This window comes from Phascolarctos cinereus, unplaced genomic scaffold (assembly GCF_003287225.1).
Source record: "Phascolarctos cinereus isolate Bilbo 61053 unplaced genomic scaffold, phaCin_HiC Scaffold_1;HRSCAF=81, whole genome shotgun sequence".
Taxonomy (NCBI): domain Eukaryota; kingdom Metazoa; phylum Chordata; class Mammalia; order Diprotodontia; family Phascolarctidae; genus Phascolarctos; species Phascolarctos cinereus.
The window spans coordinates 274,140,216-274,166,735 of NW_027555514.1; the positions used below are offsets into that span (position 1 = coordinate 274,140,216).

Sequence of the window (26,520 nt, forward strand, 5' to 3'; positions counted from 1 at the left end):
GAGTGAATGGTGAGAGAGGAAGCAGAGAGAGTGGGAGTTTGGCAGAAAAGAGGAGGGATGATGAGGTGAGAAAGACCCGGGCCAGGGTGTTTGGGGCACTGGGTGAGGCCTGAGCTTATCGAGAACAGAGAGGAGAGGTGGGACACATAAGAGAGAAGGGATCCTGGGAGACAGGAAGAGATGGGATCAAGGGCACAGCTCTGGGATGGAGGACCACTCTTTCTCTTAGAGGAGAGGGAAGGAGGAGACCGAGGTAGGTAAAGACAGAACTTTTGGGGTGTGGAGGAGGGGTGAGGGAGCTCACATCAGACGTTCTTGATCTGTTCAGTAGAGTAAAAGGTACGGTGGTGTGATGAAAAAGAGAGGGGAATGGGAGTGACATTGGGGTGGAAATTTAAGGAGAACAGAAAGTCTGGAATCGTTGATGGGGTGATGACGAATAAACCCTTCCCTCCAGCAGTCAGGGTCTGGGGGAGATCAGAAGGCCCAAGTTTGTGGCTGCCACAGTCATAATGATCTGATTTCCTCCAGCAGCCCTCAGTAATTCAAGGCCACTGTCATGCTCGATAGTAGAAGCCTATGCCACATAAATTGCTATGTGTGAATAATACTGTGGCAAAGAAAAAAAAAATCAAATTAAGATCTAAATTTAATTGAAAACAGAAAACCTACCCATTTTTAAACTTAGAAATGACCATAATAGGCCCAAAAGACTCCTCTTTGGCAAGGTACATGTGATCTTCAACATCCGTGAACACAGTTGGCTCCATAAAAAAGCCTAATCCAGGAAAACAGATATATAATGATCAATATAGCCTTAGTAATTCTCAATTTACTTTCTTCCCATTTAAACATTGTAGGGGTCATAAAAATACGTATCTTGCCTTTTTATTTTTCAAAAAACCATTTCAATAAATGTCCCAGCTATAGTCTCACTGAGGAACCTCCCTCAGTGCTTGGGGCCTCCCTACCCTGGACGATACACTATCCACCCCTGAGGCGTTCTCTTCCTGCAACCTCCCCTTGCCACACTGGTCTCCCCTTTCCCATTGGTGAGCTCCTCCTAGGGCCGCCATTTTGAGGAGGGGCCCAAGTTGACCAACAACCTTCACTCTCTTCCTTGTGGTGCTTCTGACTTCCTGTACTTTCCCAAGCCCACCACCGCTTTGTGCTGTCTCCCCTCCCTGAGGGCAGGGACTGTCTTTTTGCCTGTGTTGGCACCCTCAGTCTGTAGTCCAGTGCCTGGCACTTCTTAAGCTCTTATTCAATGCCTAACTGGATGGCAGTGTCATATTTATGTTTTCCAGTTCATCTCAAAGATTTTGGGCCAGTTCTACCTTCTAGGACACAGGCCTTATTTTGAGGAACAGAACTTGATTTTTCCCAGGTAATAAGTCTCAGGATGACATTCCAGAATGCCCCAGCTCAGGTTGTATGGACGTTACATGGCAGTTACCAGTTGTTGACGGTCAGGGAGTAGAAAGACCCCTGGATTCAGAACTGGGGCCTGATCTTAGCTCTTCTACTTATGACCACTAGAGTGACTTTGGATCACTCACCCAGTCTGAGGCTCAATTTTCTGATCCATGAAAATGAAGTTGGGCTGCATGTCTGGAGTACTTTCCAATTCGAAACCTCTATTCTTTATGTTTACCTAGTGTTTACAGACTCACATGCATTGTTTTATTTGAGTCTCACAAGCCTCTAAGGAGGGTGGGATAAGTATCATTCCCCCCATTAAGAAAACAAAAAAAAGATCATGAAAACTGTATCTCGCAGACATTAAGTGACGTGGCCAAGAGATGAGAGAACAGAGCTGAGAAATCAAGTCAAGAATCCGGTTTTCCCTTTCCTTTATACCATGAGCCCATAATTTTTGGCCCAGGTATGACATGGCTGTGATTAAGTGTCCACATCCATTTCACATTTAGGAAAGAAGATGACGCTCTAACAATCTGGCCTATAACTAAAGACAAGGAGGCACAAGGTTGTCCTTACCAGGCCTGGGGACTTGTCTTCCTCCATACACCAGAGTGGCACCTTCTTTCACCCCCATCTCACAGTATTGTAGAAGCTTGTCCAAGTGGGCCTTGTGATTCTGGGGGCCGTGATCGGTGGCTCTGTCCAGGGGGTCGCCGATTTTCATCTTTTTTATTTCTTCTACCTGTAGATCCCCCACAGTTAATCAAACACAATTTACGGTTTATAAAACACAAGCTGTGTTAGTTCCTCTGGACTTCGAGCCTTTCAGGTGAACAAGCTGTCTGTTTTTTACTAACACAAGACACAGACAAACGTGCATTTCCACGAGGCTACATGGCAGAAATATTTTTAGGTCTGGCATTTACCTCAATGATGAAAATTTAAAATGATAATAATAGTTAACATTTATGTCATGCTTATTACGTGCCAGGCAGTGTGGTAAGAACTTTATAATTATTTTATCTCATCCTCACAACTCTGGAAGCTATTGTAATCCCCATTTTACAGATGAGGAAACTGAGGCAAACGGGATCACCCAGCTAGTAAGTGTGTGAGGCCATATTTGAACTCAGGTCTTCTCAGCTCCAGGCCCAGCATCCAATCCTCTATGCCACCTGGCTGTCTCTCTGTCTTTTATATGACACCTGGTTGACACCATCATGGCCTTCAGTGGGTCACACTTACTAACAAGGTGAAAAGCCTTGGCTACTGATTTTATCTCATCAAATGTAGAATAAAGGTGTTGGACCTAGAGGAATTTTAAGATCTCTTTAAGGTTCTTAAAAAAAAATATTTTCCAATCACTCCCTTATATCTCAGAACCACTTGTGTTATTTGGTTAAAAAAAAAAATACACAAGTATAAGAAAAATATAGCTGAATAATAATAGTTCATGTGAAAAGGGACATAGGAGTTTTAACAGATGACAAGCTCAAAGCTGTGGCTGCCAAACAGAACAAACCAAACCCTAGTATGATCACAGGCTTCATATTAGAAATCTGGTGTCTGGAAGGGGGCACATGGTGGTTCAGCTGTCCTCCGTCTTGGTCAGACCACAGCTTGGATTTTTTTTTTTAATCTGGGCACCATATTTTAAAGACGGCATTAATAAACTAGAACGCATCCAGAGAAGGGTGACCAGTATGTCGAAAGAACTCCAAATCATGCAGTTGCAAGAATGTTTGATGGATCTGGGGATGGGGCAGCTAGGTGGCACAACAGTGCATAGGGTGGCTAGCTTGGAGTCAAGAAGACTCATCTTCCCGAGTTCAAATCTAGCCTCAGATACTTACTAGACGTGGGGATGTTTAGCCTGGGTTAATGACATTTATGTTGAATTCAGAGAACATGTAGGATGTCTCACCACTCGTCTCACAAATTCATCATGAATGGATTCTTCTACAAATAACCGGCCTGCTGCAATACAGTTCTCGCCCTTGTTAAAATACACAGCTCCCATGCCCTTTGAAAAAAAGAAAAGAAAGGCTTTTTTTAAACTCGAGATGCTTCCTCGAAGCTATATGTGGGAATCTGCTAGTATTTCTCTGCTTACACCACAGCTATTGGGTTAGCTATTAATTAGACTGGGGCCTGGAAACTACATTAGGCTATTTATTCATGCCCTGACACATGAGTTATATTTAGAGTTACATTTTTCCCTTCCTTCCTTTTCCCCTTTTGCTCATTAGCACTTCTAATATTGTTTTGGATAAATATAAATTCAGATAACCATTTTTTAAAGTTGGGAGAGGCTGAGTTTTGCATGCACAGAAGACCTCATATGCATCTTTGAAATATTAAGATACACAGTGCAACAAATTATGTAAATGACTTGGTGCCTTTTACGCCATGTGAGTTTAGAAAGGAAAACTAGGGAGAATTCTGATTCTGATTTCAAGTTGATGTCTACTAATATGCTTAAGATAAAAGTTGCCCATGATGGCAAGATTTTCAAATATGGCGGAACTCAAGGCCTCACCCAGGTGTTAAAATTCAGTTTTCAGTATACTTCCTCCAGGAAGACTTCCTAGACTACATAAAAAGAAAACGTTTGATTCCTTGACCTTTTGTATGCTTATGCCAAACTCTGATGGGTTTAGTCCTTCTGATTCTCTGCTGCCTGTCTTGTCTGTTTTGTGTTGTGAACCATTTGAGGGCAGGCATGACTTTTTAAAGGTATACTATATCTTGTCCCCAAATCTATTTAAATTTTAGATTTCTGATGGTCAGCAAAGACCATACAACACTGGAGCCTTCATAATTCAGAGTTACATTTCCTGTATTGATCTTATGTTCATTTACTGTAAGTAATTCCGAGGATGGTTGGTTATTTAATGAACATTTGCACTCTGTTAAAAACACTTCCCAGTGTGTGACAAGGTGACAGACTTCTCTCCCTTCTCACCCTTTTGCAATCTTTTACTTCTCCAATACTGTTCCTGCTTCTCAGGGAGTCCCTTGAGTATATAGTTGTGAAACCCAGAAGTGAGTAGAGACATATCAACAAGGATTATGAGTTAGTACACATACCTATCGACAATATTTCTGGATTTACTGCACTACTGGCCCCAGTTAAATCAACCTTTAACCTTCCTCAACTGTTAAGACCTCCCTAGTCTGGGACACGGCCCCCCAGCAATATCGGCCAGTCAAGATGCCAATGGATTGGCACATTTGCCTGATTTAATCAAAAGATTATTCAGGGCTGGAATAGCAGAGAATTGCCCAGACCCTCCCAGGGGTAGGAAGAGGGATAGTTCAGAACCTGTGCTTCAGCATGGCCTGTAAAGCTTTGACTCACCTCTCTTTGTAAGGAGCCAAGTCTATTTCTATGAAGGCAGAGAATACATCTTACTAATTCAAATAGTGCCTTCTCCCCAGGAAAGCAGTATTTGCCAAGCCTCTGGATAAATGCTCCCTGTGGGAAATTAAGTACTATACTAATTGCTTCCAAATCCCATTGCTACAGATTTATACGCCAGGTTTAGCAAGGACAAACTATATCCTTGGATTGCAAAACCATATTTTGAAAACTTAAAAGAATGAACGTTTTTAAGGAGTCTTTTACTCCCACCCAGTGGAAAGCATGTGTTACGTTAAGCCCTTGAAATGCAATCAATGAGGAGGTGCACAAGATGGCAGATTGATTAGCAGCTGTCCCCTCTTACCATTCTCACAGCTTTGTCCAGTTCACAGTCACTAAAAATGATCAGCGGGGACTTGCCACCAAGCTCAAGGGAAACTTTCTTCAAATTACTCACGGCACAGCTTTGGGAAAAGACGGGAAAAATTAGCATTTCATACTGACCAGATCCTTCTTACTTCTCATCCCTTAGTTGAGCTGTTGGGAAAGGGGTAACCACCTGACAGCAACTGACAGCTAAAGCTTGGGGATGACTGGTGTGACAAAGGCCATATGCACTGGCACAGACCCAGGAGCTTCTCTCTCGAGGCCCTGAATGCCTGCGGTCCAAGGCTTTGGTCGCTCATTCCTTAGCCCTGAACCGCACTTTCCAACACGCCTTTTCCATCCTCCTCTGGGTCCACCTTGGCACTGAAGTCACTGAGTATGAAGGTGTATTGGGCGGCTCTCCCCTCTCCTTCTAAGTCACAGCCCACTACACTGAAAGCCACAGGAAGGAGGTACTGCTTCTATTCGACCCTCTCTTTTGGAGAGCTTATTACAGAAACAGCCTAGGGAGATTGTAGAACCTGATCTAGCTGGTTAATGGGTGGAGATGGGAAGAGAAATGGACCTCCTCTCGGAACTCCAAAAGATTCAGCGGGGGGGATGCTGAGAAGTGGGAGGTGCATAGGACATAAATGACTATGGATTGACCTGGAGTAGACAACAGAGACTGGTTTGAGTGGTCTAAGAAAAGGGTTTTTCCAGCAGCCCTGTACAGACAGAATTTGTGTGGAGGGTGGCACTTTGGGTCTTAATTGGTAAAAAAAAAAAAAAGGATTTGCAAGAGGCACCCTGGGCACCTAGTACATGAAAGGGCAGTTTGGCACTGTCTGCTGGGCATCTGATAGCTGAGAGGCTTTCCAGCACGCCAAGAAGCCAGCAAGGCTCTCCCTCTCATGCAAGCTACGTGAGCCAAAGGGGAGAGTAATGCGCTGTGAAGACAACAACATTCCTGCCAGTTGGGCATCCCACCTCTTCATGATTTGTTTGCCAATTGCCGTAGAACCGGTGAAGCCAAGTTTGCGAATATCTGGGTGTTCAGATAGGTGCTGTCCAGCTAAGCCGCCTGCAAGATGGGGAACAAAACCTAAACTGTAAAATCATTCTTAAATTCTGGTGAGGGTAAAGGGAGATCTGGGTGAAATCACAATGTGAATCAAAATTTACATAAAGTTAAATCTGGTAAACTTGAACTAATCATTTTTTTCTACAAGGCAAAAAATAAAGGGAGAACATATTGAGAACCTGGTTGCCTGAAATGAAATGCCTTTTTGTTTGCTATGGAGCCTTTTTAATAATTATTCTGGACTATTCTGTCCCCTAAAGTGTTTCTAAATGGGGTTATTTTCTTTTCCATTTTTCATTTAGATCAAATTCCTGCCTCAAACTCAGGGCAGGGCATTTCCAAACTGAAGCATGTCCAGAGAAGGGTGACCAGGCTGGTGAGGGGCCTGGAGACCTATTATTTATGAATAAGTGTTGTCCGTCCTTCATTTTTGAAGAGGGTTGAAGACATTGAGAGTGATGTTTCGACTCGCACGTGAACTGGATTTAAGCGAAGTGGAGCTGTGCAAAGTCATTGGCCTTGTTTTCTCCTCCAGAGTCATCAAAGTCCAGTGACAAGACAAAAGTCAGGACGACTGGCCGTGGCCTTTGTAGCATAGAGCATGTTGTAGTGCCCAGGAATGCTGGGAAGACACGAGTTCGGATCTTGCCTTTGCCTCATGTTAGCTCTGTAACCCAAGGAAACTCACTCATCCTCTCCGGGCCCCCGTCATGTCTATAAACTGCAGCTTTGGAAGGTGCTGCCTGCATAGGTCGAGGGAGGGGGTTTCTTCACCCGGTAGTTCCTTATACCCATGAAATCCTGGGTCCAGTCTCCATCCCTGTCCCCAGCCTCTGTGAACTTGTTGTTCAGTCCTTCGAGTCAGTGTCTGACTCTTCATGACCTTGTGGGGCCATAGGGTTTTCTTGGTAAATATACTGGAGTGGTTTGCCTTGATCCGCTGGGGAAGGAAATGACGAAGAGATGAGGTGACTTGCCCAAGGTCACACAGCTTGTAAGTGTCTGAGGCCAGATTGAAACTCGGGTCTTCCTGACTCCAGGGCCGGCACTCTATCCACTAAGCCTCACTGCCTCCCATGAATATCCCCTGTGAATACATTCTGTCAAATATCATCTACCGTGAACAAACAATCTCCATTCCGTGATGGCTACTTTGACCTTTAACCTCTCAAATTAAACTAGTCGTAGATGTGGGTTTTCCTGCTTTTTGTTTTTACAAAAATGTCTCCTTCGAGGAGCAGCTTGCCTTGGAACGAAGGCCACCATCTTAGCACTGAGCTCATCATCATGGGACACTGGGCAGTCTACAATGGATTACAATGTAATATGATACCAAAATGCTCAGACTGGCCGTTTGTTCTTTTAGAGAAAAGAAATTCTCCTCCTCTCTGGAAAAGTGGAAAAGGGAAAAGCCCTTGATTTCCTGCGGGCCTCTTGGCCACGAAGGTCCCCAGGGCACAAGCCTTCGCCTCTGTCCTCTCTTGTTAGGAGCACAACGAGGGGAGCAGCGGAGAAGGCCCAGAGCGGTCAGCACCATGGATCTGGGCCAGTGCTAGAGCGAGCTGGGTCAGGGCTTCACTGGCCAGAGAGTCACGGGGAGAAGTGAGTAATCACCATCAGTTTGAGTTTCATAGTTAACGTGATCATCGAAGCCTTCACATTAAAGGAGGCACTTTTATTATGCTACAGACTGAAGGGATTTTCTTCTTGTCTTGGTGGTCCTCACTCATGTTTGAAATGTTTCGGGTATGAATTCTGCACTGGTAAAAATCTGAAATATTTAATAACTGGCTCTCTAGAAGGAAAAAAAAAGTGCCCTCGACACACACTTTTAAGTTTAATTTGCCTCATTAACATTTCCTCCATCACTTGCTTAAGGCTAGACGACTAACAAAACTATACATCAACCCCTAGGCTGTAGCTGCTGATTTCTGAGGTGTAAATGCTCGCACTGAAATTTTAACAACCGGCTCCCCCAATTCCGAGGCATTTCTGTAATGAGTAAACTGTGCTTGGTATCTAAGTCTTGTGGTTTTAGTTCTTTTGGCCTCTCTCAGCACCTACTGTCACGGTGACACTGAGCACTCCCACAGCAGTGGGGCCCTTCTCCAGCCCAACATTCCCACTTGGGATTGCTCCACAGGGTTACACCTGGAACCCAGAGACCCAGCTGGCCCCGCCCCATTCCTTATGGCAAAATGACTTGGGAAAGTGGGTTTTACCTGAGCCGGGAATGATGTTGATCACTCCCTTGGGAAAGCCAGCCTTGGCGGTGAGCTCTGCAAACTTCAAGGCTGTCAGGGGCGTAACCTGAAGGAAAATGAGTCCAGTGAGGCCATGACCATCCTGCTCTTGGACTCGGTCCGAGGAAACTCTCCCCCAAGGCTGTGTCTCTGGGCTTGGCCACACAATTCAGAGGGACCAAAACAACAGCACAAGGAGATTCTGTCAGCCCCAGCAAGGCTGCCTCCTCAGTTCATCTCTGTCTGGGAGCTTAGGCCCCTGATCTGGAGGGAGAAGGACCCTGAAAGGTCAGCGGGTCCAATGATTGGTCTTACTGAGCCGAGGGCAGAGAAATGACTTGTCTAATGACATGAAAGTGACAGTAAGAACGGGTCACCTTCACCCGGCGCTTTAACATTTATTTAAAAAAATCAAACAAACTCCCCGTCACAAACTGGTGTGGTGCTAGTCTAGTCCAAGGATTATCACCCCATTCTGCAGATTAAGAGACTGAGGTTGAGAGGTCAAGAAACTCGTGCAAGGTCACAAAGACATTAAGAGTCAAAGGCAAGAAACAGAGTTGGGGCACATCTTCCAACCCAGCACTTTTTCCTACTATAGGAAGAATTGACGATAATCATGATAACAATAATAATAAAATTTATATGTCATGTCAAGGTTTGCAAGGCACTTGGCAAGTATTATCTCATTTTATCCTCAAGACAACCGTGGGAAGAGGTATGTGCTATCGTTATCACCATTTTACAGATGAGGAAGCTGAGGCAGAGAGAAGTTAAGTGACTTGCCCAGGGTCACGCAGTCAGTAGGTGTCAGGAGGAGGATTTGAATTCAGGTCTGTCTGGGCTCCAAAGCCGGTTCTCTGTCTGCTAAGCCAGAGGTTCTCAAAGTTTGGTCAGAGGACTCCTGGGGGTCTTTAAGCCTCTTTCAGGAATCCTGCAAGGTCAAAATTATTTTCCTAGCAGTCCTCTCCCCTGTAGGGAACCTGGCACACACTAGGTGCCTAATAAATGTTTCCTGATAACTAACCTGTCAGTGTGAATGTGAGCATGAGGGGGTGCTGCTCTTGCTGTATAAAAGAGGCACAGATCTGAGAGATCATGGGGTGCATGGATGTGCAGAATCTTGTCTTCAGGTTTCAGTAGCTTGAGGGGTTTAGCTGAGATGCTTGGTCACACAAAGGACACTACGAGACTAAGGGCCTGGAGTCTAGAGGACCCAAGTTCAAATCTAGCCTCAGACACGTGTTAGCTGTGTGATCCTGGGCAAGTCACTTAAGCGGCTTGCCTCAGTTTCCTCAACTGTAAAATGGGGGTAGTAACAGCACCCACCTCCCGGGGCTGTTCTGAGGATCCAATGTGATAATGGCTGTGAAGCACCTGGCCTGTAGCAGGCACCACAGAAATGTCAGCTGTCGTTATTCAGAGACTCCTAATCACTGGGACAGTTTTAGATGAGCTCCCTGAACAGGGAAACACTAAATGGACGAAGAATGCCTGTTGTTTAGGGGACAACGAGGAGCTGAGCGGACAACCTGTAAATGCTAATGGATGTGTGCTATCCTGGTCACTACAAAAGGACGCTGAGCCAGGCCAGCTGAACAGGACGGGGGGGGGGGGGTGCGGCCTGGAGGGCCTTGAAGAAACTGCAAGGTTCTTTCAAGGACGCCTAGTGTGTCTCTAAAACAAGTTTCTCTTTTTAATACCAGTATTATCATTTTTAGGAACACATATGTGATATTTTACTTTCCCCCCAATTACATATTAAAACAATTTTTAAACATTTGTTTATTTTTTTAAAGTTTTGAGTTCCAAATTCTATCCCTCCCCTTCCCCTTCCCTGAGATGGTAAGCAATCATATAGGTTAAAGTATTATTTTAAAATTCATTTCTCAATAATAAAAGTCTATTTCTTTCTCCCCCTCTTCCCCACCATTGTAAAAAAAAAGGGGGGGACCCCCTTGTAACAAATATGGACAATCAAGCAAAACATCCCAACATTGGCCGTGTCTAAAAAACGTATGTTTCCTTCTGCTCCAAGTCTGCCTGTGACAGGAGGTAGGTAGCAGGCTCCTCATCGTAATACTCATATTACCCATAGGGTTGTGGTATGGCTGGGAGTTAGGTAGCACCGCAAGCTGGAGAAGCTTGAAGTGGTCCTTCCAGCAGACCCCATGTGCTCTTCAGCCCACTTTAAAGCCCTTATTTGATCAGCACGGGGTACTATGAGTTGTTCTGCTGTGTTTCACCACTATATTAACACCACCGGCAAATTTTAAAGTATATTTTGTGAGAGGAAGTGGGGAGAGAGAAAGAGATAAGGGGAGCAAGAGAGTTTGAGTAAGAGAGGGAGGTAAAGGGAGGGGATGGAGGGAAGAGAAGGAGACTAGAAGAGGGAGAGAAAGAGAAAGGGAAGAGAGAGAGAGAGAGAGAGAGAGAGAGAGAGAGAGAGAGAGAGAGAGAGAGAGAGAGAGAGAGAGAGGAGAGGGAGATGGCACATAAGTAGGGAGCCTAAAATAAATTCCTTAAAAGAATGGTATGGCCATGCCACTGGAGGGAAGGGCAGGAGCCGGCAACGTCCAGGACAGGCTGTAGGATCATGTGCACTTATCTGAAGACTAGCTACATATGGACAGAACCATCACCAAAAGGCTGGCACCAGATGACATTTTTCTCATCTAGAGAAACTTGTTGGCACGTCTCCCAAGGTGTGAGGGGATTGCGTGGGGCTGCTCCTCTCAGTCACAGAAGTAGGAGATGAGCCTATTTGCCGAGCCTCAGCCTATTTTTTTTTTTGGTGTGGCAATCAGGGTTAAGTGACTTGCCCAGGGTCACACAGCTAGTGTCCAGTGTCTGAGGCCAGATCTGACCTCAGGTCCTCCTGACTCCAGGGCTGGTGCCCTATCCACTGTACCACCTACTGCCCCTACCTCAGCCTTTCTTATGTTACCTGTGCTGGCTTGAGCACCAAGGTGTTGCCTGCCGCCAGACATGCTGCACTCTTCCATGCCAGCATCATTAGGGGATAATTCCAAGGAATGATAATTGCACAGACGCTACAGAGGAAAAAACCAAAGCATTAAGTCACTTACTACCAGCTCTAGCTGGACAGACCACCTGTACAAGTCACAGAAGGCTTCTCTCACCCCAGAGGTTCTTTCTTGGTGAAGGTCAGATTACGGTTTGGGCGGGCTTGGTTAATCGGGATTGTAGAACCCTAGAAGAAAACAATGAAGATTTGATCCCAGTGCAAGGACATGGATTCCACTTTCTAGAAAAGTCCACCTCCATCCTCCCATCTGCTTATTGCCATGATGCAGTTAAGTTCTGCTTCCTGAAGATCATAACGGCCAAGAGCGATAAAATCAGGGATTGTGACCTGGCCTCGGCCAGCCCGGCCCATGAGGCACCCTCAAACATTCCTGCTGCCCACCGCGACACGCCGTGCTGACAACCACCACCACAGTGGATGCGTTTCTGGAAGGGCCCGGATGCCAAGACAAATGAACGTTAGCTTGCCTGGATTTTGTCACACCAGCCTGCAAAGTATCGGAACGTCTGCACAGACATGCCGATGTGGGTCTTCAGAGCCAAAGTATACACAGCCCCGGAGTCAATGGCCTCGATGGTCGCCAGCTCTTCCTGGTTTTCTTCCATCAAGTCTGCAAGTCTGTGAGACACAGGGCCGGGGACAGAGCAGGGCTGAGCCACAAGTTGTCATTCACACACACACACACACACACACACACACATATCCCATTTACAGAGTAACAGCTACTGATATGGCTCTGTGAAACCAGATAAATATAAACCTACCAATTACATAAAATGAAATTGTAAATGTGAACTTGGCTGTGACTGTATAGAAAGTTTCACACCAAGACCACAGGCAAGCCAGTGACAATTTATTCTTTCAAGAACATACAGGAATGAGTGTTCTGCTAAGGAAAATGATACTGCAGCATTTATTATGTTTATGTGCATTTATCACATCAGAGTGGGGTGGGCATCTAGGTCTCAGGACGGTTTCCTTTGACCATTTTGGTTCAAATACAGGCATATTTACCCCCTCAGAGTTTATTTGTGCAAATCCTGCGTTCTGCCTACGCTCCCATTCTTGGTAAAGAAATCACAATAAAAGTGACTAGGCAAGGAGAACAGGTGAACAGTAACAGGTGAATACAATACCTTTGAAAGGGCAGTATGGTCTAGAGGAAACTGTTGGACATTTAGAGCCAGAAGAAGGAGGTTTGAATGGCGACTCTCACTTCCTCCCTGTCTAGGACTCGGTGTCCTCATCTCTAAGATGGGGGGAGTGCCTCTGGGATCCCTTCCAGACCCAGATCTGTGTTTCTTAGAGTGATGGAGTAGCTCACCAGCCATCGGACCTGGGTTCTAGTCTCAACTGGGAAGTTTACTCCCTAAGCTTTGAGACATCAGGGCCAGTTCATGACCTGAGCTCAGTTTCTTCTGCTATAAAATGGGGATAGTGATATTTATACTGCCCACCTCATAGGAATGTTGTGAGGTTAATGTTTTGTGAAAGGCAAGCTGCTGATTGTAATATGGGTCATTATTTTAATGGGAGGGAGTGAGCAGGGACTTGTATTCCCAGCGCCAGGCACACAGTGGGTACTTAATAAATGCTTATTGACTGTGTTCATTTTAATAAATTTATTCTTCAGTACACATCTGATATTTCCCTTTCATTAAGATCTCATTTAGTGCCTTCTCAGGGTAACCCATGTTCAGACAACTGTGATAAGATCAACACAAGTGTGTTGGATTAGCCTCCGGCAAACCCGGGAAGTAAGCCAAGCATGTGTCTTTGGTGTCCCGTCCATTCCTACTTTCTCCTCTTCTGTCCTCTGGGGCTCCTACCCCAACCCTAACCAGAATTGGGAGGTGGGAAAACGGAGGTTGCTATCCTTTAAAAGCTCTGCGGCATGGTGTGGTCTGCCTGGGGATGGGCACTCAGCTTCAGGACTCATGAACTGATACCTGGCCCTTCCTGCTTCTCTGTGGAAGACATAGGGTACTCCTTGCTGCCCCTCCCCCTTCCTTCCCGGCCTTTCTACCCAACCTTCATCTCCAACCCCCACGGCACGTTGCTTGATGCAGACCTAAGCAGAGAGCTGTCTTAGCAAACTGTGACATAAAAATAGGGATTCCACAGGTAATGGGATAATGTACATAATGGGGAGAGGGAGAGAGAGAGAGAGAGAGAAAGAGAGAGAGAGAGAGAGAGTCATTCACTCCTCATATCTAAATGACACTTGGATATTCTGGAGGGATTTAAAAGAAAAAAAATCTTAGCCAATACCCCAAAGGCAGAGAGTGGATATTTAGTTTTTTGTCATCGTTTTCATAAACACACCTGTACATCAGTCTTCCTCTTTCTCTGGCATTCATTTTTCCCCATTCGCCATTTTCAAAGGCATCTTTAGCAGCCGCTACTGCTTTGTCAACATCAGCCACCGAAGCATATGATACTTTACATATGGTCTATTTTAAGACAATGAAAGCAGATTCGTTTTAAGAGAAGTTATCAAATTATTACAGTCAGAAAGGTTTGATCTTTTTAATATTTCCAGAGTTTACAAGAGTGCCTTGTGAAAGTCTAATAGTCATTTTAAATATTATTTAATTAATTGTTAATTATTAATTTTAAAATATTAAATATTAAATTATTTTTTGATGATAGTATTCATTTATGTTAACAGCATGTATGTCATTACTGACATTGGGTAAGATCCAGTTCATTTTCTAATCCCACTACTCAGGAAAGCTCAGCAGTTCTAAACATGAAGACCCCTGAGTGGTACCATACTGGAGCAGGAACATGGTGGGAGGCCACTTTGGTTCTGGAAGGAAGCAGAGATTCTTTGTGTGATCAGGCCGTGGGTCCCCCAGGCCTCAGGTGTGCCTTTTTCAGAAGTTCCCCAGAGGGGCTGGGGGCTGCTGATAGAACCCTGGACCGGGAGGTAGGGCCTGGGGGTGGATGCTGCTTTGCATTTGCTATCAGTGCAACCTTATTTAAAGATCTCTAAGAGCTTCCTTCTCTGTAAATGAGGAAGCTCATTACCTCTACCTCTACTGTTCTTCCTCATTTTTTCTTTTTTGCCGAGAGCACTTCCTCCTTTCCAGTCTCCCAGGTTCACAGCTTCAGGGATGTCCTCCGCTCTTCCCTGTCCCCAATGCCCTCGTCTGGTCTATTGCCAGACCTCGTCATGCCCTCCTCTCTCCTCAGTCACCCCCCCGAGGTCAGGCCCCCATTACTTCTCGCCTTGGCCATTGCAACGCCCCGCACTTGGTCTCTCGCCAGCCTCCAGTCTCTCCCCAAACCAATCTAACCTCCTTACGGCTGCCCAAGCCATCTTCCTCCAGTACAGGGGTGACCCTTCCCACCTCACTGCAGCCACCTCTGGCTGGCCTCCCCGTCTCCAGTCTCTCCCCACTCCTGGCCGTCCCCGGGGCTCTGCTGCCAAAGTGATCTTCCTACAGCTCGCTCTGTGACGAGGCACTGCAGAGCTCTGGAGAACTCCCAGGATCAAGTCCAAAAGCCTCTGTTTGGCTTTTAGGCCCTGCCAACCTTCCTCGTCTTCCCCCCCTCTGTTCTACCACCCAGGGATGGCACCCTTGTTGCTCTTTACACATGACAGTGGGGCATTTTTACTGCCCACGGCCCCTGTGTGGAACGCTCTCCCTCCTTGCCTCTGTCACCGCTAAAGGCCTGCCTTCCACCAGGAGCCTTCCCCGACCCCCTTAATCTTAGTGCCCTCCCTGGGGTCGTCTCCACTTTGTCTCGTCTGTATCTCCTTTGTGCACTGGGTTTGACGCCATCCCCTCCACAAGACTGTGAAGTCCTGGAGAGCCAGGACCATTTTCCCCCTTCTTTTTTATCCCTAGCACTTAGTATAATGCCCAGTAATCAGCAAGTCAAGTCAGCCAATACACCTTAATTAAGTGCCTCCTATGTGCCAGGGACAGTTTGGTGGCGCCATAGCGCACAGAGCGCCAGGCCTGGAGTCAGGAAGACTCATCTTCCTGAGTTCAAATCTGGCCTCAGACACTTACCCTGGGCAAGTCACTTCGCCCTGTATGCCTCAGTTTCCTCATCTGTAAAATGAGCCGGAGAAGGAAATGGCAAACCACTATAGTACCTCTGCCGAGAAAACCCCAAATGGGGTCACGAAGAGTCAGACAGGACTGAAATAACTCAACAACAGGTGTCAGGTGCTTTCCTAAGCTCCGGGGATACAAGAAGACAAAAGCTTGCTGACTGAGTGACTGACCTTCTCATTCTCGGGCTCATAAACTCCAGGTGCTTCCTATTGTTTCTAGGATAACAGAACATACTTTCCCTGTGTTTAGCCTATGGAGCCTTTCACAGCTCAGCTCCCACCTGCCTTTTCCAGGCCCGACATTCCTCAGGCCCAGGTCCTGCCAAACTGGCCTGTTTTCTTTTCCCCGTACAGACCTTTCCATCGCTTTTCTTCTCAAGGTAAACACCCGGAGTTATTTAGTGGCACTCACTAAATGCAGCCCTGAATTGAGGTAAGCAGATGGCATAGACACAGTCCTCGAGGTGGCTCTGTGGCCTGTTTCATGGTTACCCACAACGCTCACACGCACATCCCAGAACAAGGACTTACGGATCCGTCGGTTGGGTTGATGGTGTCATACGTCTGTCCATCTTCAGCGTTCACAAACTGCCCGTTGATGAAACACTGATAAGGCATTTTCAGGGTCATATTATTGATGTCTTTCGAAACCTGAGAAAGGCCCAGATCAGAAGTTTTGACAGATGTGCATACTTTCCTACTCAATATAGAAACAACAGCTGCTGAGGGAAACTCTATGTAAGTGCTGGGAGGGAAGCTCGGTCCATATTGTCCTAATCTCTACGGTGTGTTTCCTCAGTTCCAGTCAATCAGAGTCATCAAAGACTCTTCCTCAAGAAAGATGAGGAACCGATGAGGGCCTCCGGGCACTTGGTGTGGCTATGTGTTAAGAATTTGGGTTCCAATCCTGGCGCTGCCCCTTAATACCTGCGTGACTTTGGCCAAGTCACTAGACTTCATTTTACTCACCTGAAAAAAATGAGGGGGTTGAACTGGACCACTAACTGACCCCCAGGTCCCTTCCAACTCTAAACTTATGATCTCAGAGTACTTAAAGGGAGGCCCTTCCCATTCTGAAGAGGCTGTGGGTTTCTTTTTTTCTTTCCCAGGTCATAAAGGAACATGGTATCATGAAAAATAATCTAGACTTGGAGTCACACACGGATCACAGGATTGAGAGTTGGACATGAATTTAGAGATCATCCAGGCCAACCTTCTTATTTTATAGATGAGGAAGCTGGGTCTGTCCCTACCTGGTAGGATGACCTAGTCCAAGTCTCCTGCCCCCTCAGTTTCCTCATCTGTCCAATTTAACTCAGACTGGGCTCTAGACGAATGAATCAAACCCTAAAGCATGGAAACAGCGCCCTCTGGTGGCTGCATGTCTTGTGCACCCACAACTTGCACTAGTTTTGGGCTCTGAAATCCAAAGTTCCTTCAACACCGATTGATTTTTCATGAATCCCAGGCCCTTTTTCTCTCCTAAAGTCCTTCTCCCTCTTTCTCCTGCCTTCTCATCCTCCGTTGGTCTCAGATTTTTCTTTCCTTGTGCTATTTCCAGGATGCTTTCAGTGGGAGACATAAAAGGCGTGGGGAGATTTGTGTGTAGTTTCAAATGGCAACACCAGGAAGGGTCTTTCAGCCTAATGCTGGCAGCAGATCCCACCTTCCAGTAAACATTCCTTTCCCATCCAATGTTCCTACTGTGTTTAGGGCAGTGGCGTCAACCTCAAACAGAAACGGAGGCTGTTAACCTGTATGTGAGGATTCCTGCAAGCTGCAAGCTGACTATTTCAAAACGTAATATCACCTATGTTTTACTGTATTTTCATTCATTTTGTTAATTACCTTCCAATTACATTTTAACCTGGTTTGTCCTGTCGTGGGCTGAATGCAGCCCATGGCCATGCCTCTGACAGCTCTGATTTAGGGATGATGGAGAAAGACGAGTCTGGACTGCGCTACAGCAGCTCAGAACATGGCCCATCTTCCTAGGCCATTCCCTTTGAAGCCAATGCTGTTAGCCACATTTCACAGAACCATGGAATGTCAGAGCTGGAGGGGACCCCAGAGGCCACCAAATCCAACTTGTACCTGACACCAAGACCCTCTTTCACCGTCCTGGAGGGAAGCGATCGATCATCCAGGTTTTGCTTCCAAACCTATCTGGAGTAACTGAGGACCAACCATCCTCCCAGGACAGCTCATTCTACTCTAATTCTTGGGGATTCCCCCTAAAGGAATCTGCTTCTCTGTACCTTCTACCCATTGTTCTTACTTCCCTCGACAGGACAGCCTTTCATATGCCCAAAGACAACGCCCATTTTACTTCCTTCTGTTCCACTAACAGAGCCCCTCTAATACTCAGTGGACAGCTCAGGAACACGGGGCGGGGGGGTGACTTACATAGTCCACGACCAGCTCTTCCTCTTGATCCTCGCCCCGAAGCTTCCTCACAACCACCTGGATGAAGTCTCCAAACTTGGTGGCCATGTACACGTCTTCGTTCTGCAGCTGAAGCCCACCACATTTCTGTCGGATCCCTTCAACCAGCCTTAAATCAAAAGAAGCACTAATTTGTATGGCGGCTGTGTCAATGGGAATGAATCCAATCCCAGAGTTGGTGAACGGCTCTAGCCCAGGTCTGCTGCCTCTCCTCTACTGCTCCTTCCTGTATGTTGTATCACTTTGGGGTTGTGTGTGAATCACAGGGAAGGAACTGGCCATGTTCTGGATATACACTGGCACCCTGTAAATGATGTAATGAGGTTAATAGGTCACAAAATTACCCTTACCTTGCCTTGGGCTCACCTTTTTGGATATGACCATATTAATCAAAATCATCCTTCCCAAAGGCACGAAGGATTAGCTATAGACCAAGTCTCCTTCTTCTGTTTAGAACTGTTAAGCTTGGAAGAGCCAGGTTGGGTGTCTCTTGGCTCTGAACCTGCTCGGCACATGCCTAAAAGGTACTACTTGGCTCTTCCACCCCACACAACGGAACCTCATGGAACCTGCCGACTTTCAGCTTCACACGTGTTAGAAATGCTTATTAAGGAAGACCTGACCCTGTACTGACCCTGAATCTCTGCTTAGGCCCCTTGGCCTCTGTCTCCACTGATATTTGGAATGGCTGATGTTCAGACAGCCAGCCCCACTTAACATTCTTTACCTCATATCTAGCTCTTGGCCTGCCTAGGCCTTCCTCTGTGAGTAGCTTTGGCGGCACAACAGTGGAGCTTCTTGTATTTCATGTGTCGCTCCAGTGGAATCTGAGGGTAGGATGATGTTACAACTTGCCTGGTAACCATCATCCCAAGTTTATTTCACTGGGCGTGGTTTTTTGGGGTGGGAATAAGGCATTCTCGCTTCGTAGTCCAAGTCAGAATCAACCGTGAGCTTTTTGCCACGGCCCTGGCCTCTACAAAACTTCCCAAAGTCTTCTCAACATGCTCCCATGCCCTCTCCAGCACACCACATTTATATTGTCTCCCTCTATTAGAACATAAGCTTTTGGAGGCTAAAGCCCATTTATTTGCTTATATCTGTATTCCCAGAACGTGTCACGGTGCCTGACACATAGTAAATGTTTAATAAATGCTCCATCTATCTATTCATCCACCCATGTCCCTATCCATCCCTCTCTCTAAATTCATCTCTCTCTCCATTCATCTATCACCACATCCAGCCAAAAATTGTACAGGAAATCCCCAAATTTCTAACATTTCTGACTTCAGGACTTTTCAATGTACGATATCTTTCTTGTAGGTGATTAAACCAGCTAAAGAAATGAATGTGAGGCCAAATTTAAAAGAGGAGAGGCAAGTAGCAGGGACCAAGGGAAAACAGGCCAGGGCAACAGGAGAAGAAGGAAACAAATGTGTGCGTGACTAAGGCAAAGGAAAAGTAATGAACTGGTTTAAGTGCCACATATATGAATGGCTAGTAGAAAATGTCAAACGGTGTGTGTGTGATACTACCTGACAACATCCATTGAGCTTGCCCCAGATTTAAAGAAGTCTGTGGAGTCCTCAACGGCAGAAACGTTGCTCAGAATTCCTGCCCAGATAGCCTACACAAGAACAGAAACAGTCACGTAAGGAAAGAACATTTTAAAAAGCAGCAACTTATGAACCGAGGGCAGCTTCCACCCCGGCCTTATCACCTCTGCCCCAAGAGTGAAGTGTGACAGAATTCAGATACAAAGTTAGACGTTCACCTTGATTTCTTGGGCCACTTTCTTTTCCTCATCGGTGAGTTCTACCACACATGTTTCCCCCTTTGAGAAGTATTTAGAAGCAGGGATCATTCTTCCATCTTCGAATTGAATATTTTTCACCACTAGCTATGAGGTGAGAAGAATAACTGGGTTAATTACAAGAATTGGGCAGGTTAAATGGGGGAAACTGACCTTACCATCACTTTGGGATGACCTATGGGGACGGGGCAGAAGCGTTGGAAATTCCTCCAAAGTTCCCAAACATGACTTCCCAAGTTTCTAGATGCTCCCAGCTAATTCACCACTGATTAGGGTTAAGACGTGTGCAATCCCTGGGTCTGGACTCCTATTCTGTTCTTTTGTCTTCCAATAAAGTTCCTAGTGCTAAAATAGCTTTTAAAAGTAAGGAAAAGCAACAGCAAGTTTGATGGGATCCAGAGCATCCCTGGATGGAGGCCTCTTCCCTTTCAGGCCTATTAATTGCCTTTAATCCCCAACACACCCAGAGCAGGGTGGGGTCTGACAGAGGGCCAGCAGAGATGGCCCCAATGGGCCAGTGCCCCGGGAAAGGACACCAAAGATGAGTTTTCCTTCCTCACTGCTTTGCCCAATGCGGGTCTTATTTTGTGGGCTCCAGCTGGTGTCTTCTTCAGTCACAAAAATGGTGCTTGACAGTCATCTGTCTGTGTCCCTAAGAAGTTTGGTCCTAGGGAGCTAATGAACGTTCAGCAACTTGTGGGGAGGGTCTAGGAGACAAAACGTACGTAGGACATACTTTTAAGTTTAATCTGTGTTATTAACATTTTCTCCATGACCTTCTTAGGGCTAGCCAATCAATAGTAAACATCAAGCCCTAGTTTGTGGCCCTTTGGGGACTTCTGAGTTGTAAATGCTGCTAATGGAAATTTAACGACTGACCCCTTGTGAGCTTGTCTGAGCTGGCTCCAGCACACCCCTGGCCTTGGTACCTTAACTAGGGGTTTTATCTGGTTTTGTGTCATGGGCCCATTTGGCAGGGTGATGAAGTGATGGAGCTCTGAGAATCATGTTTTTAAATGCATATAATAAAATACATAGAATTGCAAAGGAAAGCAAGTCTATTCAAATGTTTATACCCACGTGTATATATGTATGTGTATAAGTGTGTATTTTAAAGTCCACAGATCCAAGGTTCAGAATCCCTGCCTTAGAGAATGATTCACTCACTTAGCACCTTTGCAGAAACTCATCAGCTGGTAGACTGCTACTGAAAAATGCCAAAAAATATCTATAGAGCACTAATGGGTAAACATTATGGACTGTACAATTTCCTTTCTCTTATCAACCAGAGGGTTTTTTTTTCCATTTTTTAATCTCTGCTACTATTTCCATTACTCTGGAACATAGTAAGTAACTTAAGTGCTCATTCATTCCTTCATTCATTCATGAGGATGGCAGTTGATTGTGTTTCTAACCATGGGGCTTTTTATTATGTTCAGTTTCCCATTTAGAGCAGGCAGGCTGTATTACAGAGCTCGTTTGAAACTTTGTTCGCCTTTAATGGCGGTAGGGTTCCCACATTGGCCCCAAAGCTTATTTAACACCAGCTAACAGAACCATAATCACTATAATAGCATTAGAAACGGTAAGGTGGGTTATAAATGTGACAGGGGTATCCCCAAATCTCCATCTGGGAGGCTAGAAACCCAATCCACCTTGTTTAGAAGGAAATGCTTTCTGTACCCTGTGATGGGACCCAGTTCCACCTCTGAAACTTAGGGTGTGTGTGCCCGTGGGATGCTTTGAGAGCAGGGAGTTAATCCTGTGAGCCAAAGGAGAGCCCCGTAAGATCTGGTTCCTGTTTCCTCAGGTCAGATGGTAAGGCTTTTAACTTGCATTAAAAAAGACATGTTATCAACTACACTGACTTACTGTCCTATGTTGAAACAAGTCCTTTATCTCTTAGTGAGTGAGAGTGCTCACTGTAATTGCTATCTTTCCTAATGTGGATGCTGTCAAAGATGAATCCTAATGTCAGAGAGTTGGACCCATTCCAAAGATGCTCTAGCCAGGGAGTGTAGATACCCACAGAGCCTGCATACTCCTCAATCCAATGAGCTCACTGTCTTTGACCAAAGAGATAAACACAGAACAGTAGGGGCAGCTGGGGTCACTCACCAAGTCAGTCATTTTAGTCAACTCAGCCATGGATGACAGACCACATGGGGCTGGTCCTCTTCACTTTCTTATAAAAACTTAATGGGTTAGACCATAAACAGAAACAAGATTTAAAAAACATCAGTTACTATTCCAAGGACTCACCATTTTCCCATCATTGCCAAAAAGAACCAGCCCATTTTTGGTGACAAGACCCGGCTTCTCAGCACCTTTGATTGCCAGGGGTTCTCCAGGTGGCACAGAACCGTCCAGTAATGACGAGCCATAGAATGTAACCACCTAATAGGGACATTAATAAAGACATTAGGAGATAAGCATCTTTTTTTTTCTAACCAGGACCATCTTACATTGTTGGTGGGACCAGAAAATAGTACAAATGTTTTAGAACGTGATCTGACAATTTGTAATAGAAATCACTAGAGCGAATGTATCATTTGACCCAGCAATGCCACTGATAGGATTTGATCTTAAAGGGACAATAAGAAATCTCCAGTGAAGTCCTCTTCGGGCGCCTCGATGTGGTGTGGAAAAGACCGAGGCTCCTACAAGGCCGGGACTGCAGAGCACCAGCTCCGGGGGGTCCTATGGAGCCAAAGGGCTTTGAAGCCAGGCCTCCTGATGGACTCTAATTGTTGTCCAAAGACAAGCCTGGCTAAGTTTGGGGAAGGCTCATCAGAGTTTGGCCCCGATGGCCTGATTCCTTCACCATGACTCTCTCCTAAGCTGCAAAGGGGCTACAATCTGCATCAATGCAGGGAGCACTTGACTCAACTCAAATGTCACATCCTTACAAAGGCCTTTCCCAATTCCTCCCAGATATGAGTCCCCTCCCCCCCCACCCCCCATTGCTGAATATTTATTTTATAAATATCCTTTATTTACTTATCTGTGAACATGTGGAATTCCTCTTGGCATCATGTAAGTTCCATGAAGGCAGGGACTGTTTTAAAATTTGTATTACTAGAGCATAGCACAGTACTGGGCACATACTAAGCATTTAAAACATTCTTGACAACTGATTGAGGTTGGGCTTTAATGGACTTTAGTCCATTAAATTTCAATATGCTCATCTGGTGTGCTTTCACAATCTCTTAACTTTCCCCTCAAGAAATAAGAAGTTAATGCTGTCCTAGGCTGCACTAATAGAAAACTCTATTCCAGGACAGGGGAGGGGATTGTCCTCATTGTAATCTGCTCAGGTCACATCCTCTCTGGAGGACTGTTCAGTTTCACGTTTCAGTAAAGCACTGACAGGCTGAAGCATCCAAGGGTGAGTGAACACGGAGAGGAAGGGCCTTGGAAGCATGACGAGAAGAAAAACCTGGGTACATCTGGATGTAAAGGAAGAGGCAGGAGGAGGTAACAGCTAAGAGGCCAAGGTCAGGAAGAGTCTGGTCTCCACCTGTAATACTTCTGACAGAGAAACAAGAAAAGAAAATCAGGCGCAGCCCTGGGACATACCTGGGTGTCTGTTTCTGCCCAAGCTCCAGGCACTTTGTCATGACCACGAATCCAGTTGTGCAAAGCTTCTGCAGGCTGATCCCAAGAAATCTAGAAAGGTAAGATACTTAAGTTGCTTCTTCTGTGCTGGGCCAGGTGGGGCATGCACAGTGACCTTTCTCTTAATCTTTTATGGCCTAAGACGTTCTATACTTTAACCGTCTCATTTTACAGAGGAGGAAATGAGGGCTCAGAGTGGGGAGGAGACTTGCTCAGGGTTACACAGGGAGTGGCAGCCCAGAATTTGAACCCAGGTCTTTCATGCTCTTTCTACTATATTGTGCTCCTTTCAATCACAGTAAATGTAATGACATATTAAGATGGCTAACTTGAAGTCTTTTCTTCAAGAAAAAGATTTTATTAAAAGTATTTTATGTGAGATTGAGATATATAGGTGGCGCAGTGGGTAGAACTCCAGCCTTGGAGTCAGGAGGACCTGAGTTCAAATTCGGCCTCAGACACTTGACACTTACTAGCTGTGTGACCTTGGGCAAGTCACTTAACCCTGATTGCCTAGCCAAAAAAAAAGAGAAGAGGTTGATATATATATATATATATATATATATATATACATATATATATATATATATATAAAATTACCATATCACTGGCAAAATATCAGTTAGTTAACAAGCATTTATTAAATGCTATGTGCCAGACCCTGTGTTGAGCTCTGGGGATACAAAGAAAGGCAAAATTACAGTTTCTACCTTCAAGAAGCTTACATTCTAATTTGAGAGACAACATGTATCTAATTGTATAAATAAATAAATAAATAAACGAATGATTATAGAATGTAACTAGAAGGTAATCTTAGAGATGAGGGACTGGGAAGGTGTAGGGAGAAGGGAGAGGGATGGAGAAAGTTCTCCTGCAGAAGGTTAGATTTTAAATGAATCTTGAAGAAAACCAGGGAAGCTAAGGTTTTTGGAGGTCAGGCATGGGGGACATCTAGTGCAAATGCAGAGAATAATCAGGAAAATAATGCTTGCAAAATTGAAAGACCTTAATGGAATCTTTTTTTTTTTAATGAGAGAGGGAAAAGAGAGGGGGTGGAAGACAGTGAAAAAGGAGAAAAGAGAGGAGGCAGAAGAGAGAGAGGAGAAGAGAGAGAGAAGAGAAGGGAAGGGAGAGGAGAGAGGAAGGGGAGGAAAGAGACAGTAAGGAGGAAGGGAGAGAGAAAAAGAGGGAGACAGAGGAAGGGATAGAGGGAGAATGAGAAAGGAGGTAAAGACAGGAGGGAAGGAGGAAGAGAGAGAAGGGAAGGAGGGAGGGAGAGGAGGAGGAAGGAGACAGAGGGACAGAGGAGAAAGGAAGGAGAGAAAGAGAAGGATAGAGGGAAGGAAGAGGGAATCTCTACTGGGAACCAGACTCCACATGAGATGAGGAAAGCTGGGTATTGTTGCTACCAGTGCTATGCTCTCTTCCCTGTTGGAAATCACAAGCAGGGAAGAGACCAAGGCAGGGGTTCAGAGAGCTACAGGGTAGGGCTTTGAGACAGACTGGAACACTGAACTCTATGTACTGGGCTGAGTCATTAAGTAGGATTTTTTTTTCATTTGGGACAAAAAGGGTTAGGAGGGGAAGTAGGGAAAGGTGATGGTTCACCAGCAGTCTCATCATGGGGGCAGGAGAAAGCATGTGGAGCAGGAAGGACAGACAATCCCAGTTGGAGAACTGCTTGTTAAGCATCGAGTACATTCAAGGCAAGGCCCAGAAGTGGTTCTGCTGCAAAGCAGCCCGGACCAGTGGACAGCTGCTCCCTGCATCAAATCTGTTTGTCCTGGGCTAGTTGTGGTCTTAGTTTGAGGGACCCTCCAAGCACATATCCCAGAAAGAACACAGAAGTTCTGGGTTTGAATGCTGGCCCTCCTACTTCCAGGGCAAGCCATGCTAGGTCTCAGTTTCCTCCAGCCTTCCAGGGTTTGACAGAGGATGGATCTCTAGGGTTCCTTCCACCCCTACATCCCAAGGACTCAGATTCTATATTCAGTTGATGAGACCTTAGCATTTTCTTTTTTCTGGATGCCTTCATATGTGGCGCCTTCCTTTGACTGAGGGATACGAGGAGCTTTGCCATCGGCAATCAGCTGGACAGCTTCTGCCTAAAAACAAAAATAAACATCACCTTTGAAAATACAGAGCAAACTGCTCTCCATCCAGGATTTTGGTTAGCTAGGGGCTGCTATCTACAAGTTCAGAGATTTTGATGTAAATTCTACACTTGGCATGAAAACTAGACTGAAATAACTGAATCTGTCCTTGATGATTCAGAAGCACCCGAGGATCTTCCAGGTCATTACCAGATAAAGCAGCACTGAGGAATAAGGACTGAAGCATCTGGAGTGAGATTCTATAACTGACACCACTTTTCTGGTGCCCCCGGGAAAAGATCCCAGTAATTTCTAAAGGCCATTCCTTCAGGTGTAGCAGAGAATGTGCACTGGTGGAGAGAATACCCAGTGATGTAAGCGTAGATCTTTGAAGGAAATTCCCCTTCATGGCAAAAACAGACTTACCATGGCCTTGATTCCTTCTGGGAAAAGGAACCTATTATAAAGGGCATCCACTGTGTCATTGGGCTCCACATCACATTCCCTCTGAAGGAGAAGGGGCCCCGTGTCCAGACCGTTATCAGCCCAGAAGATGGAAAAGCCAGCTTTCTTATCTCCCTGAATTAAAGTCCTGCAAAAACAATTACTTCCACTTAAAAATAAAGCCCTCGGATGGATGGGGTGAGTTACACAATAACTAGACATTGGAATAGGCTCAAAAATAATTGCCTCCAGAAATTCACATCAGTAGTTAGGAGGCAGAGAAGGGTCAGCCTGTCAGGTCTCATAAGAACCAGTTACTTCACACATGCTTTTTCTCTGTAGCTTGTAATCTTATTTCAGCAAAGCCACCCTTGCAGTTTCACAGTGGTTGTTGTTCAGTCTCTTCAGTTATATTTGACTCTTTGTGACCCCAGTTGGGTTTTCCTAGCAAAGATATTGGACCGGCTTGCCATTTCCTTCCCCTGCTCATTTTATAGATGAGGCACT

General features: G+C 45.5%; 1 protein-coding gene across 2 annotated transcripts in view; it reads right to left on the reverse strand.

Annotated features, from left to right (window-relative positions):
* Nucleotides 1-26,520, reverse strand: part of ALDH1L2 (aldehyde dehydrogenase 1 family member L2) — a 55,765-nt gene that overhangs the window by 4,470 nt on the left and 24,775 nt on the right. Inside the window, exons 4-21 of one of the 2 annotated variants that reach the window (XM_020982405.2) lie at nt 25,996-26,161; nt 25,480-25,581; nt 23,438-23,527; nt 22,121-22,255; nt 19,820-19,945; nt 19,581-19,672; nt 18,007-18,154; nt 16,132-16,251; nt 13,854-13,981; nt 11,996-12,146; nt 11,623-11,693; nt 11,427-11,532; nt 8,459-8,546; nt 6,143-6,236; nt 5,151-5,250; nt 3,347-3,445; nt 1,999-2,164; nt 673-778 (exon numbers count right to left, since the gene is read on the reverse strand). In XM_020982405.2, the coding sequence (XP_020838064.1) occupies nt 673-778; nt 1,999-2,164; nt 3,347-3,445; nt 5,151-5,250; nt 6,143-6,236; nt 8,459-8,546; nt 11,427-11,532; nt 11,623-11,693; nt 11,996-12,146; nt 13,854-13,981; nt 16,132-16,251; nt 18,007-18,154; nt 19,581-19,672; nt 19,820-19,945; nt 22,121-22,255; nt 23,438-23,527; nt 25,480-25,581; nt 25,996-26,161 (2,088 nt within the window). The remainder of the gene's footprint in view (nt 1-672; nt 779-1,998; nt 2,165-3,346; nt 3,446-5,150; nt 5,251-6,142; nt 6,237-8,458; nt 8,547-11,426; nt 11,533-11,622; nt 11,694-11,995; nt 12,147-13,853; nt 13,982-16,131; nt 16,252-18,006; nt 18,155-19,580; nt 19,673-19,819; nt 19,946-22,120; nt 22,256-23,437; nt 23,528-25,479; nt 25,582-25,995; nt 26,162-26,520) is intronic. The other variant, XM_078146966.1, reaches the window with a different exon arrangement.